Below are 13,215 nucleotides of genomic sequence, written 5' to 3' on the forward strand. Positions count from 1 at the left end.
CCCATAGTAGCTGGGCCTCGCACCCCGAATGTAGTACCCCGATTTTAGCTGCAGCAGCTGCCCGGCACTTTCCTGGCTTGGTGTGAGTCTGGGGGAGGGGCCTGTGCCAATATGAAACCCCGCTTCCGTCCACCTCAACAGCAAGGCTGTGCTGAGATAACGGCTGGCAGGGATCCCAGACTAGGCTCAAAGGGGAGAGACTGGTGGTTGCAGCGGAGCCGCCTGTCCTCTCACGTGCCCCTGGGCTCGCCACGCCCCGCGGCTGTCATTGGCCTGGGGATGCCGGGACGCCTCGGGCTGCATCCTGGGAAGTGTAGTTCCTGGTCTGCACAAGGCAAAGTGGTTCTTGGAGGGAGAGCTGGTTTCCCGGTTTCCCCGGCCAAAGGCGGGCCTGAACCAGATCCTGCGGGCCACTTCTGAGCAGCTTCACACCCACACCCCTTGAATGCACAGATCGGGACACCTTAGCAGGATGACTTCCTTAATTGCAATCGCCTTCGGGAACAGTACGCGCGTGCCGAGCGGCGCCCCTGGGCTCAGCGCGCTGCGGGTCCCCTGCGCGAATCCATTGAGGCGGGACTGGGGCTGGCGCCAGAGCCGGTGCGCAGTGGGGTTGGTTCCAGCGCGGGCGATGGGGCCGTGGCCATGGCAGGGGCTGCGTGCTTCTTAGTGGTGGTGCCTTCGCGAGGACTAGCGGCTATGTCCGCTTTCGGACCCCTCCTTGGCGCCCGGGGCTTCAGCGGGGCTGCTGCTGCTGAACCACAGCGGACTGGAGACGGAGATGCGGGCCATGGTGACTTCGGGCGCAGTGCTGGCGGTGGCGGGCAAGCTGGCGGAAGCGCGGGCCGCGGCGGGGGAGGACATCGGGCCGTCGAGGAAGTGCCTTTGGCCAGGAGCAGCGGTGCAAGGGTGGGAGAAACGCAGGATATTACATCACAGACACGCGGCCACTTGAGCCCCTTGAGAGTGCCAGTCTCAGGAGCGCCGCACCGGTCGCGGGTGGAGGTCAGCCAGGCCTCCGTGAGCGCAGTCCTCTTCCAGGAGTCGCCTTCGCCTGGGCTCCTGAGTAAAGGCCAAGTAACTACGCATCGTCTCCCTAGATATCTGCTCTGAAGGCCTGTCAGTCGTCCTTATTAGAGGGGCAAAACGCTCCTCGTGGCTCTTCATACGTAATATAAGTTGGCATCAAACCAGTTACTCAAGGTCAAGTCCGGGGGAACGGGATGAAAATCCAGAATGTCAGTGGGCCAGCAAACACTGATTCGAGGGCAGGAACCAAACTTTTTTTGAGACAGAGTCTCACTCTGTTGCCCAGTCTGGAGTGCAGTGGCGTGATCTCGGCTCACTGCAACATCTGCTTCCCGGGTTCAGGTGATTCTCCTGCCTCAGCCTCCCAAGTAACTGGGATTTACAGGCACACACCACCATGTCTGGCTAATTTTTGTATTTTTAGAGACAGGGTTTCACCACAGTCAGGCTGGTCTCGAACTCCTGACCTTGTGATCTCCCACCTTGGCCTCCCAAAATGCTGGGATTACAGGCGTGAGCCACCAGGCCCGGCCAGGAACCAGACTCTTAATAAACATTTCCCATGAGCCTGCGGTGCCAGGAGGATTTACCTTAAGAGTTTGACTGCTTACCACCCCTAGTGGTCCCAGTGGCAGTGGTACCCTAGGCCACTGCCCAGGAACAGGCAGACTGAAACTGCTGGGCCCACCCTGACCTTGGCTGTCCTCTTGGGGGTGAACAGATCAGTGGTGGACATGCCTGTTTCAGCCAGACCTTGGGCACTGCCTGTGACTGGCCAGTGGGGTGCCTGACGTTGACCACTCTCTTCTCAAAACTTCCCTCGCATCTGGCTGTGCTTCACTGTCCTGTCCTGGTTTTTCTCATACTGTTTTCTGCTGGTCCTCTGCCTCCACTCCTAAACTAGACCTGCTTTGCTACTCTGGGTGTGTTATTCATGGTCATGGCTCTAGCTAAGCTGATAAGACATAACTGCTCCAGTCACTTCTCTTTCCTGAGCTCCAGACTTCGAGAATCACCACTGTTCTTGTGGCGAGAGATTATGTCACTCTCAAATATCCCCATGTGGTGCCTTCCCTGAGCTGCTCCAGGGGGTCCACACTGTGGGCTCTGCTTTCTGCCTTTATCTTCCCTCAGTCCCCTCTGCTGTAAGGCCAGTCCCAGCTGTTATGCACCCCTGTCTCCTGTCTCACCCCCAGCCCATACACCTACTCTTGGGTCTTCTTGCAACCCTCCTCCTTCAGGTAACTTCCCCAGGGAAGCTTCCTGGCCCTCCACTGTGACAGGCACCATCTTTGGGTCCACAGCTCTTCTGCTAAATCTCTGAAGCAGTCACTGCCCTGTGCCTGCTCTTCCTCTGTGGTCACTTTCCTGCAGATTTCTCCAGTGCTGGGACTCCTTCTGATGGACCTCAGTGTCCCCAGGGCTTGGCACAGAGAGAATATGGAGTAGCCTTCATTACTTGTTTCTCCCTACCCACCCCACTTTCCAGGTGGGGAAGGGAAGGAGACACTGAACCTGGTCAGGGGTACAGGAAAGGTGGGGAGACACTTCCTGGCTGGGGCAGGACCCCCCCAACCCCCCATGGCCAGGCCTAGGCCCAGGAGACTGAGCACTGAGGCAGGCCTGGCATTAGGATGGAGTGGGCACAGAGCATGCTTGAGTTCCTGGCCATTCCTGTTTCCTTCGTGGGCTTGCTGTGGGTCTTGCACAAGTGGCTGCCCTTCTCTGAGCCTGTGTCTCCACAGTGAGGGTGCAGGGGCTGACATCCTGGGAGTGAGATGACAAGCCAGGTCTCCACTCACCTCTCCCCAGGGTCCCCAAGTGAACCAGGACCAGTGGATGCCAGCTTCTGAAACTAGATCTTCAGAACTTCCCCGTGGCAGGGTGCCGGCATGGTGGCCGGAGAGGCCTCCCTGGGGCTGCACAGCTGGGCCTGAGCTGGCCAGTCCCAGAGCCAGCAGGCAGCCGCTCTGCAGTCCTGCTGGTGGGGAGGCCAGGCACCGATGAGAGCAGCTTGGCTCTGCCATCATCTCATCAGATTTATCCCTCTGTTTACCAAGGGTGTGCAGAACTTCATAAACCCCTCAGTCTCCCACAAGCCAGCACTGGATGGAGATTTTAGGGCCCCTGGGTGAAGAGTGGGCCTGGGGCTGGGCTGAGCTTTTTCAGTCACTCCTGGGCCCTGGCTCAAGGCGAGGCTTCCCTCTTTCAGCTCTCTCTAGGCTGAAAGAGAAAACAAGCAACACCCAGGAAATCTTATTCCCTTTATTCTCTTCAACTAAGCAACATGACCACTGGTGACACAACACTGTTTTTGACACACAACACTCAAAAGTCGGGCCTCTCTTCACTCCACGGGGACAAGTCAGGTGACTGGGGCTTCCCTAGTGGGGGCAAAGGAGTCTGGGAGCTGCTGACCTCAGGGCCGGTCACAGAACCCCACCTCTTGGCTGTGATGGCTTCAAGTTTCCCCACCATTCAGGATTCATGCCCAGTTCCAAGTTACCATCTGACCTCCATATCCACAGCAGTTTCGAGTTTCACTCTAAGCTCTTCCCTTTGCTTTCCCCACTGACTCCCTGACCCTATTTTTTGGACTCCTCCCTCCACCAGGGTGTTTCTGAGGGACCTGTGGCCTGCATGCGGTTGGACAAATGCCTTCCAGACTCAGTTCTGGTGGGCAAATGCCTTGACCCCGGGCCTTCATCTGAGCCAATCTGAGCAACTCTAGCTGCTGCCACCTCCCTGCTTCGATCCTTCCAAGACAGCTCACTCTTAAGAGGTGAGCCCCTGGTGAAAGGAGCTTAGGGAGATGGGCAAGAGAGAACAGGCCCTACCCCAGAGGTCTCTGACCCTGCCCCTTTCCTATTCCAAAATGCCTCACCCCACATACTGTGCTCACATCATCCATCCCGTACTAGAGCCAAGCCCCTTAGCCCTCACCCATCCCTACAACATGCGAGCATCCTACTACATGTGCTACACCCTAGTCTGAAACAGGCCTGCACCGGCCTTCAGCCATACTGCCTGCCTCCCCCTGGACTGGCCTCTGAGCCCCAAAAGCTGCTCCCCGGGCCTCTTCTAGGGACAGATTCCTCAAGCCCGTTTCTGAGGGCATCTGCTTCTGGCTTTGTGAGGGGTTTGTCTCTACAATTTCAGTTTCTGCTACCGTCCTAGGGCAAGGGGGGAATCCGCCTAGACTTGGAGGACTTCTTTCCTCAGTCTTACAAGGACACCCCCTTCATCGGCATTCTTTCAGGAAGAGACCCACAGGCAGCCCCTCCCTCAGTAGTGCTTCCCTTCCTGGCACTTAGGTGGGCTGAGGCGTTACGTGGATGGCAACAATGTTCTCCCCACAATCCTGAGGCCTGCCTTCTCCCTCTCCCCAGCAGGCCTGGTGTTTCCCTCCCGCAATGTTCTAGATTTCGATCCTTTTAAATGTAAGGGTCATCCGCTGGGGGCAGGATAGATGAAGGGCAAAGGACTTGCATTGTGTGAACCTTTAGGTCATGGAATTAAGAGGTCTCCTCTCGCAGCTTTGCAGCAATCCAGGTCACCCCTCTCTGAGACGCAACTCCTGACACGACTCCCTGCATCTGGCATCTCAGTCCTCTTACTCCAGGACAGCTCACTGCCGGGGTCGGCAAGCACTTCCTTTCCAACCCAGCGCCAGCAGAGTCCTCTCCTTCTGAAGGGGTCTCCAGGGTTAGGGAGTGGGATTCTTGTTACGGATGTTTCACTCGAGTTCTCTTTCTTCCACCATCTCACAGGGCAACTGCCTCTGCTTAGCCACATATGCCCAGGCCTGGGAGCAGGCTTGGCTGGGTTTATGAACGTGTAACTGTGTGGTGTGGGAGGTGAGATCGGCCTGGCAGAGGAGCCTTTCTCATCCTTCTGTTTCTCTCTGAAGGTTTTTTGCTAAGGAGGAGAGAGGAGCCAAGTGGGCAGAATCCATCCCATCCATCCCAAGGCTGAGATCAGGCTGGATCATCACAACCCCGGAGGGCTCCAGGTACCAGGGTAAGGAGGGTGGTACGGCCTCTGTGGCCTCTTCAGGTACCTGTAGCTCAGTCCATGGGGTGTCTGGACCCCCACCAGGGGGCCTGCCTTATCCTGCGTGGCAGCCTTGCTACCAACACAGATGACTGAATGGCTGAAATTTAAAATCAGGTTGCTGGCTAATCAAAGCTTTCTAAGAAATTCTGTGGCCCTGCTGACTTGGAGAAGGCTAGGGAGGCCCACACGCAGGCCCTAAGTCTCTGAAGGGCTTTATTCTTTGGAGGTCGACTAGCAGCGGTTCTCTCTCTCCACTGAGGACAGAATTCGAGGAAATGAGCTGCCACTGGTGGCAGTTAGATTTCAGGAAAAACCTCCTGACGATGAGACCTGAGAACATGGTGGGAGGCAACCGCCATCCCTGGAGGCCTTGCAGAGTAGAAGTCCCTGGCTGGGCAGGGACAAAGGGTGGTCCTGCCTGTTGCAAGGAGAACCCTCGCAGTCTAAGAGCTGGGACCTGCCTGCAACTTGCAGTTTCACAAGCTCCCGGAAGCAAGAAGGGGCTGGAGTTAGCTGGGTTCCATGTGATCAGTTTCTCTACCTTGATTTGCTCACCTCAAAGCAATCTAACAGAAACTGCCCCGTTTCTCCCTAATTTTTGTGGTGGTTTCTCAGTATTCTTAACACTGACCATGTTTCTGCACCCCAAACTTCATTCAGCCTTTAAAAAGGCTTGCCAATTTGTTTTTCTTTTTCATTTTGGGGTTCTTTTTGATAAGGAATTCCACAGCCTCTTCCCCTAATGCACACAATTCATCTAAAATTGGCCTCAAACCCCAAGGAACCCCGGTGCAGTGAGCGGGACCTTCTCTTCCTAGTCTCTGTCTTATCTCCTATGGGGGCTCCAGAGCTCCTGGTCACTTATTTTTCTCCTTTCTTCCTTTTCAGTTCCACCCAGTTCCCACACCACTCCCCCAGCTGGGCTTCTTCCTCCATGGAACTGTCCAGGGCTGCTAGGAGATAACACTGTGGAGCAGTGAAGGGGAAGTGTCTCCTGCACCTTCTGAGGGTCGCTCCTCCCGGGTCAGTGCCATCGCGGCACTTCCCCGGCCCTATAGGATTTTCCTAAGGATTTTGATACAGTTTTATAGGGTTGTTTAGAGACATATTGGGACCTCTTCCTACAATTAATAGGGCTTTTATCCACTATGGTTTATAGGGTTTTTCTGCTACAGACTTAAAGGGCTTTTTTTTTTCCTACATATTTATAGGGTTTCTAACCCAACAGTTTTTCTCTACTGCCTTATAAGTGCTTCCCACCAACAATTTTATAGGGTTTCTCATCACTGATGTAAAAGCACTGTTTTTTCCCAGGGTTCTTTCTCCTCCACTCCACTACCATCTGACAGGGTTATTCTCCTTTCCATGTAATTTTTTTTGGGGGGGAAAACATCCAGTGTTCCTCTCTGGAGAGAGAGGCCCCTGGTCTCCAGACCCATTTCACAGGGAGACCCCTGGGTGGCAGCTCCTATGGAGCAGGAGGGCTGTGACTTCTGTGAAGCCATCTCCACACTCGGGGCACAGATAGGGCTTTTCTTGGGTTTTGGGGCTTTCTCCTTCTTCCCCTTCCCCGTGGCTACTGCTCCCTGTGGGGGTAGTGGCCTCCCCCTCACCTTCCTGGCCTGTGGACAGGGTGGCTGCCTCTGGAGAGGGGTCCTCGGGACTGGGGGACTTTTCCTGGGTGTGTGTTTCTTGGTGCCGGGTGAGGGCTACACGGTCGAGGAAGGAGGCCCCGCAATCTGAGCAGCTGTAGGGTCTGGCCCCCAGAGGGCTCCTGAGATGCTCCAGGAGGACGGAAGAGCTCTTCCCCAGCTCTGGACTCTTCTGAGAGCTCTTCCCACCTGCATGGACTTTCTGGTGCAGCAGCAGCTCAGAGCTGAGGCCAAAGCTTTTTTTGCATTCAGGGCATTTAAAGGGCTTCCCACTTAGGAAGGGGCTGGGCCCTGCACCTTCCCCTAGGCCAATCCTATAATCAGGAAAGAGAAAGGGCTTTTCGTTGCCGTGGGTGAGCTGATGCTGGAGGAGTACAGAGCGATCCAGGAAGCTCTCTCCGCAGTGGGAGCAGATGTAGGACTTGGAGGACAGCAGCCCCAGCCTCTGGCTGAAGCCCTCCTGACCCTCTGGCGGCTTAAGGGGCTGTCCAGGGGCCTCGGCTCTGCCCTCCGCAGCCCCGGGATAGGAATTCCCTCCAAAAGGGAGCCTCGGGGGCCGTAACTGAGGAGGTTTGGGGGCTGAGTGTGCAATGAGGCCGTCCGCATTTTTGTAGGGGTTTTCTCCGATATGGATCCTCTGATGTTGCATGAAGATGCCCTCGTCGTTGAAGCCCTTTCCGCACACTAGACACTTGTGTGGCTTGGCTCCCGGCGGCGGGGTCAGCAGGGAGGGGTCCCCGAGCCCCAGCAAGGCTTCACCCTGAGCCCTCCGCGCTGGGGTCTTCCCCCTCTCATGGATCACCCGGTGCTGCTCCAGCTCGTGTGCCTCCAGGAAGGCCTTCCCGCAGTCGGAGCACACGAAGAGGTTCTCGTCCATGTGCGTCCGGACATGGGTGATGAGGTTGGAGCTCTGGCTGAAGCTTTTGCCGCACTCAGGGCACTTATAGGGCTTCTCGCCCGTGTGCGTGCGGCGGTGCTGGATGAGGTGGGAGCTGCGGATGAAGCTTTTGCCGCAGTCAGAACACTTATAGGGCTTCTCGCCGGTGTGGATGCGCTGGTGGCGGATGAGGGTGGAGCTCATGATGAAGCTCTTGCCGCAGTCGGCGCAGATGTAGGGCCGCTCGCCGCGGTGGATGCGCTGGTGGTTGATGAGGTTGGAGCTGACGCTGAAGCTCTTGCCGCACTCGGGGCACTTGTAGGGCCGCTCGCCCGTGTGCGTGCGCTGGTGCCGCAGCAGCGTGGCGCTCAGGGTGAAGGTCTTGCCGCACACCGGGCACTTGAACGGGTCCTCGCGCAGGTGAGTCCGCTGGTGTTTGATGAGGGTGGAGCTGTGGCCGAAGCTCTTGCCGCACTCTAGGCACTCATAGGGCTTCTCACCCGTGTGCGTGCGTTGGTGCTGGGTCAGCTCCGAGCTCTGGATGAAGCTCTTTCCGCACTCGGTGCAGCGGTACGGCTTCTCACCCGCGTGGATCTTCTGGTGCTTGAGGAGGTTGTGGTTCTGTCCGAAGCGCTTCCCGCACTCGGGGCACTTGTAGGGTTTCTCACCCGTGTGTGTGGCCTGGTGCTGGATGAGGTCCGAGCTGCGGTAGAAAGCCCGGCGGCACTCGCCGCACTTGTAGGGCTTCTCGCCGGTATGGGATCGCTGGTGTTTGATGAGGTTGGTGCTCTGGGTGAAGGCCTTCTCGCACTCCGTGCACTTGTAGGGTTTCTCTCCCGTGTGCGTGCGCTGGTGCTGCACCAGGTTGGAGCTCCAGCTGAAGCACTTGCCGCAGTCGGGGCACTTATAGGGCTTCTCGCCCGTGTGCGTGCGCTGGTGCTGCACCAGGTGCGAACTCTGCGTGAAGCTCTTGCCGCACTCGGAGCAGGTGTTGGGTCGCTCGCCGGTGTGGATGCGCTGGTGCCGCAGCAGCTTGGACCACTGGCTGAAGCTCTTGCCACACTCGTTGCAGATGTAGGGCTTCTCTGCCCCCGCCGGGCGGCCCTGCACCAGCTCCCGCAGGCTGGGCTCGTTGGCGGGGACCACCGGGGGGCTGTTCCATGTGGTGAGAGTGCCCCACTGCCAGTTGGCCTCGCAGGCCTTGGTCCAGTCAGATGTGGTAGTGACTACTTCGGGAGCTGGGGGGTCTAGGGGAGTCTGGTGGTCCAAGGGGTTGGAGTGACCCAGTGGGGTTGGGGGCTTCTGGGGGGCAGAGGGGTCCTGGGAGGATCTCTCCAGGGACATCTCTGTGGAGTCCTTGGATTCTGGACTCTGAGCTGGGTCTCCCATGATGATCTCCTCCCCAGAACTTTCCTGATGAGGGCTCTCCTCTTCGTTCCCACTCTCGGCACCTACAGAGAGAAAGGGAGTCTCCAGCCCCCAGCCCCTTTCAGAACACGGGGTCTGGTCTCTCTTCCCTCCCCTGCATGTCCCCCAGAGTCCAGGCCCCTCCCTGAACCGGGGCCACCATCTTGCCAGGACTGAGGCCCCTTCTTGTGTCCCTCACCTCTGTGAGCATCGTTGGGGCTCTGTTCTGGACCCTGCAGATCCGGGCCCCACAGCGCAGTTTCCGGCTCCATCCCAGAGCTCAGGACTGCAGTGTTCCAGGGACCCTGCGGGGGAAGAGAATGATGAGCACACACTGGGAGCTGATTTTGCACTTTGCTTTACTCCCCCTGAACCTCACTCCTGCCCTGCCCTGCCCCATTCCTCCTTGTGTGAGCCTCAGTGTCCTCCCACCCTATTTTTCTGGGCACGGGTTCTTGCTGTGGCCCCCTTCCCCTGCAGGCCTGATTCCTGCTCCAGATCTTAAGATCACAACTAAGCAAGCAGGTGAATTTAAGAGTGTAATTAAAAACTCATCACTCATAAGCCTTTGAACCCAGACTGGGGGCTGGAGCTGTCTCTGACATCCACAAGGGAAGGAGGTTTTCACCCCACACCTCTGATGCCCAGAGGCTGGGAAACCTGTTATTTTGCTAATCAGAGGAAGCTCATTAAGACTCTAATTTTCCTCCTTAATGGGGCTGCTAATTGAGACCAATAAACTTTTCCCTTCTGTGCTCCAAAGAGAACCGAGGCTGCCTGAGACACTTAAAGGGTTAAAAAAAAAATTCCCAGAGGGGATAGGGCCCTCTAAAAGGACTGGGGCACTTTCCCGTTATCCAAGCACAGAAAGAGGGTCAGGCCAGAGGTGGGGGGAGGGGAAGTTTAAAGCTGCCAGGAGCGTCTGCAGGAACCATCCAGAGGGAGAGAAAAAAGAAGGGAAGAATGGACGCTGTGTGAACACTGCAGGGGATACAGCACCTGCCATGGTATCATTTCTCTCACTCAGTTCTCCCACAGCCTGGTGAGGAGACCCAGGAATCAGGCTGTCCATTTTACAGATTAGTACATCAACGCCTGGGGAGACCTCTCCAAGGTCAAGGCTGAGAAGTGGCAGAGCTAAGATCACAAAAGCAGGGCTCCGTGTCTGGCTCGTCCCTGTCTCTGAGAGCATGAGGTGACCTTGGGAGTCATGTGAAACTCTCATGCTTGTGGGAGGCTGGCAGGAGACAGGTGATGAGGACAGCTCACGGGGAGCCTGCTGTGAGTGAGAAAAGGCTGGAGAAATTCCTGGAGCCCAGAGGTTTCCCAGGCTAGAAAAGGAGTTGGACCCAGTGACTAGGCCTGTGGGTCTGTGCCCATGAGCTGGAACCGTACTCCCCACCAAAGCCCTCCTATCCCCACTCCCACCTGAACCCTCCTTCCACTCCTTTTGTTCTGCTTTGTCGAGGCTATTTCCCAAGCCTAGGATGGCACCTGACATGGAATAGGTGCTCCAGAAACTTTGTTGAATGAACGAGTGAAATGTTCTAGCCCCTGGAACACCTGTTTGGTCTAATGCCTTTAAAGATCAGTTTGCAAGGGGATGGCAGCAAAGGAGCAGGAGTTCCAAGTGGCCCCCTGGTAAAAAACAGCCGGCTGTCACTCCAAAAATAGTGAGATGAGTCCAGGATGAGGGAACGGGGCCACAGGAACAAAGCACTAGGAGGAGGACGTCCCACACCATTTACACCCTTGGGAGAATTCTGGGGTGGGGCCTGGAAACTTTGGATGGCTGTGTGGGGTGGGCGCTGTGTGCACGGGGCAGTGGGGCAAGGGAGACATGGCAGGAGGCAGCCAAGAGGTGACCAAGGTGAAGCAAGACGGGCTACACCCTGCCAAAGAGCAGTAGGAGAGACAGAAGTTAGCATTTAGGAAGTAAATTAATTTCTTCATCTCTGCAGCTACTTAAGCTTGGAGAATCCCCCCTCCCCAGCCTGTAAGTGTCTTTGGGATGGTGGAAGAGGAGACCTCTGCCACGCTAGGGGCTGGGGGCTGCCTGATGTCCCATCTGGGAAGGGTACCCTGCTGTGTTTGCTGGGGACAGGTAAGAGCTTGTGGACATCGATGACCTCCGAGAAATTCCCACCCAGCGGTAGGAGGGAAAGGGTTAATGACAGGGCCAGCACAGAGCATGGAGGTGGGAAGACTGAGGGAGGCCAAGGCGCTGGGAGCCCAGGCGCCAGGCACGCCAGCCTGAGACCTCGCGATGGCCTCGCTGCAGAGGGAGGGAAGGAGGAGCCGCCTCCCGAGAGGTGTGGGGAGCGGCCCAGGGTGACCCTGACATGGAGGCGGTGGGAATGCGGCCGCCCGGCTCGGCCCCCCCACTGCCTGCACCACCCGGACTTCTGTTCCCCGGAGCCATGGCCCCATCCCGCTGCTGATCCAGAGCCTGGGCATCTCTGCCCCCACCCCCGGCCCCCGGGTCCTGGCTCCTTCCAGCACCGCCGGGCTCCTCCAGGGCTGCGCTGGCAGCGCCGGCCCCCGGCCCCGGCTGATCCCTCTTCCCAGAATCCCCAGGCTCCCCTCCCCCGCCGCCGACCCCCGCGCTTCCCAGAATCCTCGGCCCTCCGCGCCCCCCGCCCGCCCCCACCCCGACCACGGCCCCGGGCGAGGGTGGGGGGCTCAGGCCCAGGCTCCAGGCCCCCGCCTCCCAGGCCCCATTGTTCCCCGGCGGCCGTCCCGGGCCCTCCAGGCTACCCCCTAGGAACCCAGGCGTCCCCAACTCACGGCTCTGGGGTCTGGGAAAAGCTGGAAGGCGGAATCCAGCCCCAGGGGACTTAACCCCTTCAGTGCCCTGCCTCGGGGGACGGGCTGGGCGCGGAGGACTCTGGGGTCCTTCTCAAGGGGTGATTCCAGGCTGAGGACCCGGGGACCAGTTCAGGGTGACTGGGACGGAGCAGGAAGTGACCCCAGCTTCCCGGGCCCCTCTAGCCTGGAGTCAGAGCATCAGCTCTATGGGATTTAACCCTTTGCCTCCCGCAGCCTGGGGAAAAAAGGGGACAGCCGTGGGAGCAGGGAGGAGGCTGGGAAGCCACCCCTGTCCCTGTCTCCAGTGGGAGCAGGCAACTGAGGCATCTGGGGCAGCCCCAATGCCCGCGAGGGTCCCTGGACTTCTGGCGGCTCTCCATCTCGCCAGGGCTGTGCCGGCCGCGCCCAGAAAGCCCTATCTCAGATTTGGCGGCTACTGGTCCCCTGAGGCCAGCCTTTGTTTAGACTAACCCTGAGACGGGGCTGGGGTGGGAGCAGGGTCTGGCAGGGCAGACCTGAGAGGGGACACCCTACCAACTAAACATGGCCCCAATGCTTGATAGAAGTCATGGCTGCACGAGTTGGGGCTGCAGGGACAAGCACAGCCGGGAAGGATTTGTGACAGCCCCTCTTCCCTAAACACCTCCCCTCAAAGGAGGAAACTGAGGCTCACGGTGGCAGGAAAGAAGCCAGTGGGGGTTCTCTGGCCCAGGAGGGAGAACCTCTTTCCCCATAGCTCAGAAGGCACCTGGCTCACAGCAGAAGAAGCTTTAAAAACCCAGGAACACTGGTGGCCTCGCAAGGTCCAAGTTATCTATGTTGGCAATTTTTATAGCCTTTCTCTCTTGTCTTCCTTATCACAATCCCATGGAGTGAGGTTGCCCATCATCCCTATTTCACAGGTGAGGAAATGAAGGTATGAGAAGTGAGTGATGTACTTAAGGCCACCTTATTCTTTCAGTTGAACACATTGTATTATTATTCCTGGGGACTGTGGTCCACACCGAGGTGGGCATACCTCAGAGATGCATGGGAGTTAGGCTTTCTAGCCTTCAGAAGTTTGGTATTGTGTATGTGTTACAGACAGAGAGGAACCCTGGGAGCGTGCAAAGGGCTCTGTCCAGAGACTGACGGGTCTCGGGGAAGAGCAGACCAAAGTCAGTAATTACTAAAGGCGGCCAGGCGCCGTGGCTCATGCCTGTAATTCCAGCACTTTGGGAGGCTGAGGTGGGTGGATAACCTGAGGTCAGGAGCTCAAGACCAGCCTGAACAATATGGTGAAACCCCATCTCTAATAACAATACAAAAAGTTAGCCAGGTGTGGTGGCACATGCCTGTAATCCCAGCTACTTGGGAGGCTGAGGCAGGAGAATCGCTTAAACCTGG

General features: G+C 57.5%; 1 protein-coding gene across 1 annotated transcript; it reads right to left on the reverse strand.

Moving 5' to 3' along the window:
• Window positions 1-3,279: 3,279 nt before the first annotated feature.
• ZNF629 (zinc finger protein 629) lies at window positions 3,280-11,979 on the reverse strand. Its single transcript, XM_012469997.2, has 3 exons — window positions 11,809-11,979; window positions 9,221-9,326; window positions 3,280-9,065 (listed from the first exon to the last, which is right to left on the reverse strand). The coding sequence occupies exons 2-3, from the start codon at window positions 9,291-9,293 to the stop codon at window positions 6,526-6,528; spliced, it is 2,613 nt and encodes an 870-aa protein (XP_012325420.1). The 5' UTR covers window positions 9,294-9,326; window positions 11,809-11,979; the 3' UTR covers window positions 3,280-6,525.
• Window positions 11,980-13,215: the final 1,236 nt, after the last annotated feature.

Source organism: Aotus nancymaae, unplaced genomic scaffold (genome assembly GCF_030222135.1).
Source record: "Aotus nancymaae isolate 86718 unplaced genomic scaffold, 86718_ANA_hifiasm-v0.15.2.pri h1tg000049l, whole genome shotgun sequence".
Taxonomy (NCBI): Eukaryota; Metazoa; Chordata; class Mammalia; order Primates; family Aotidae; genus Aotus; species Aotus nancymaae.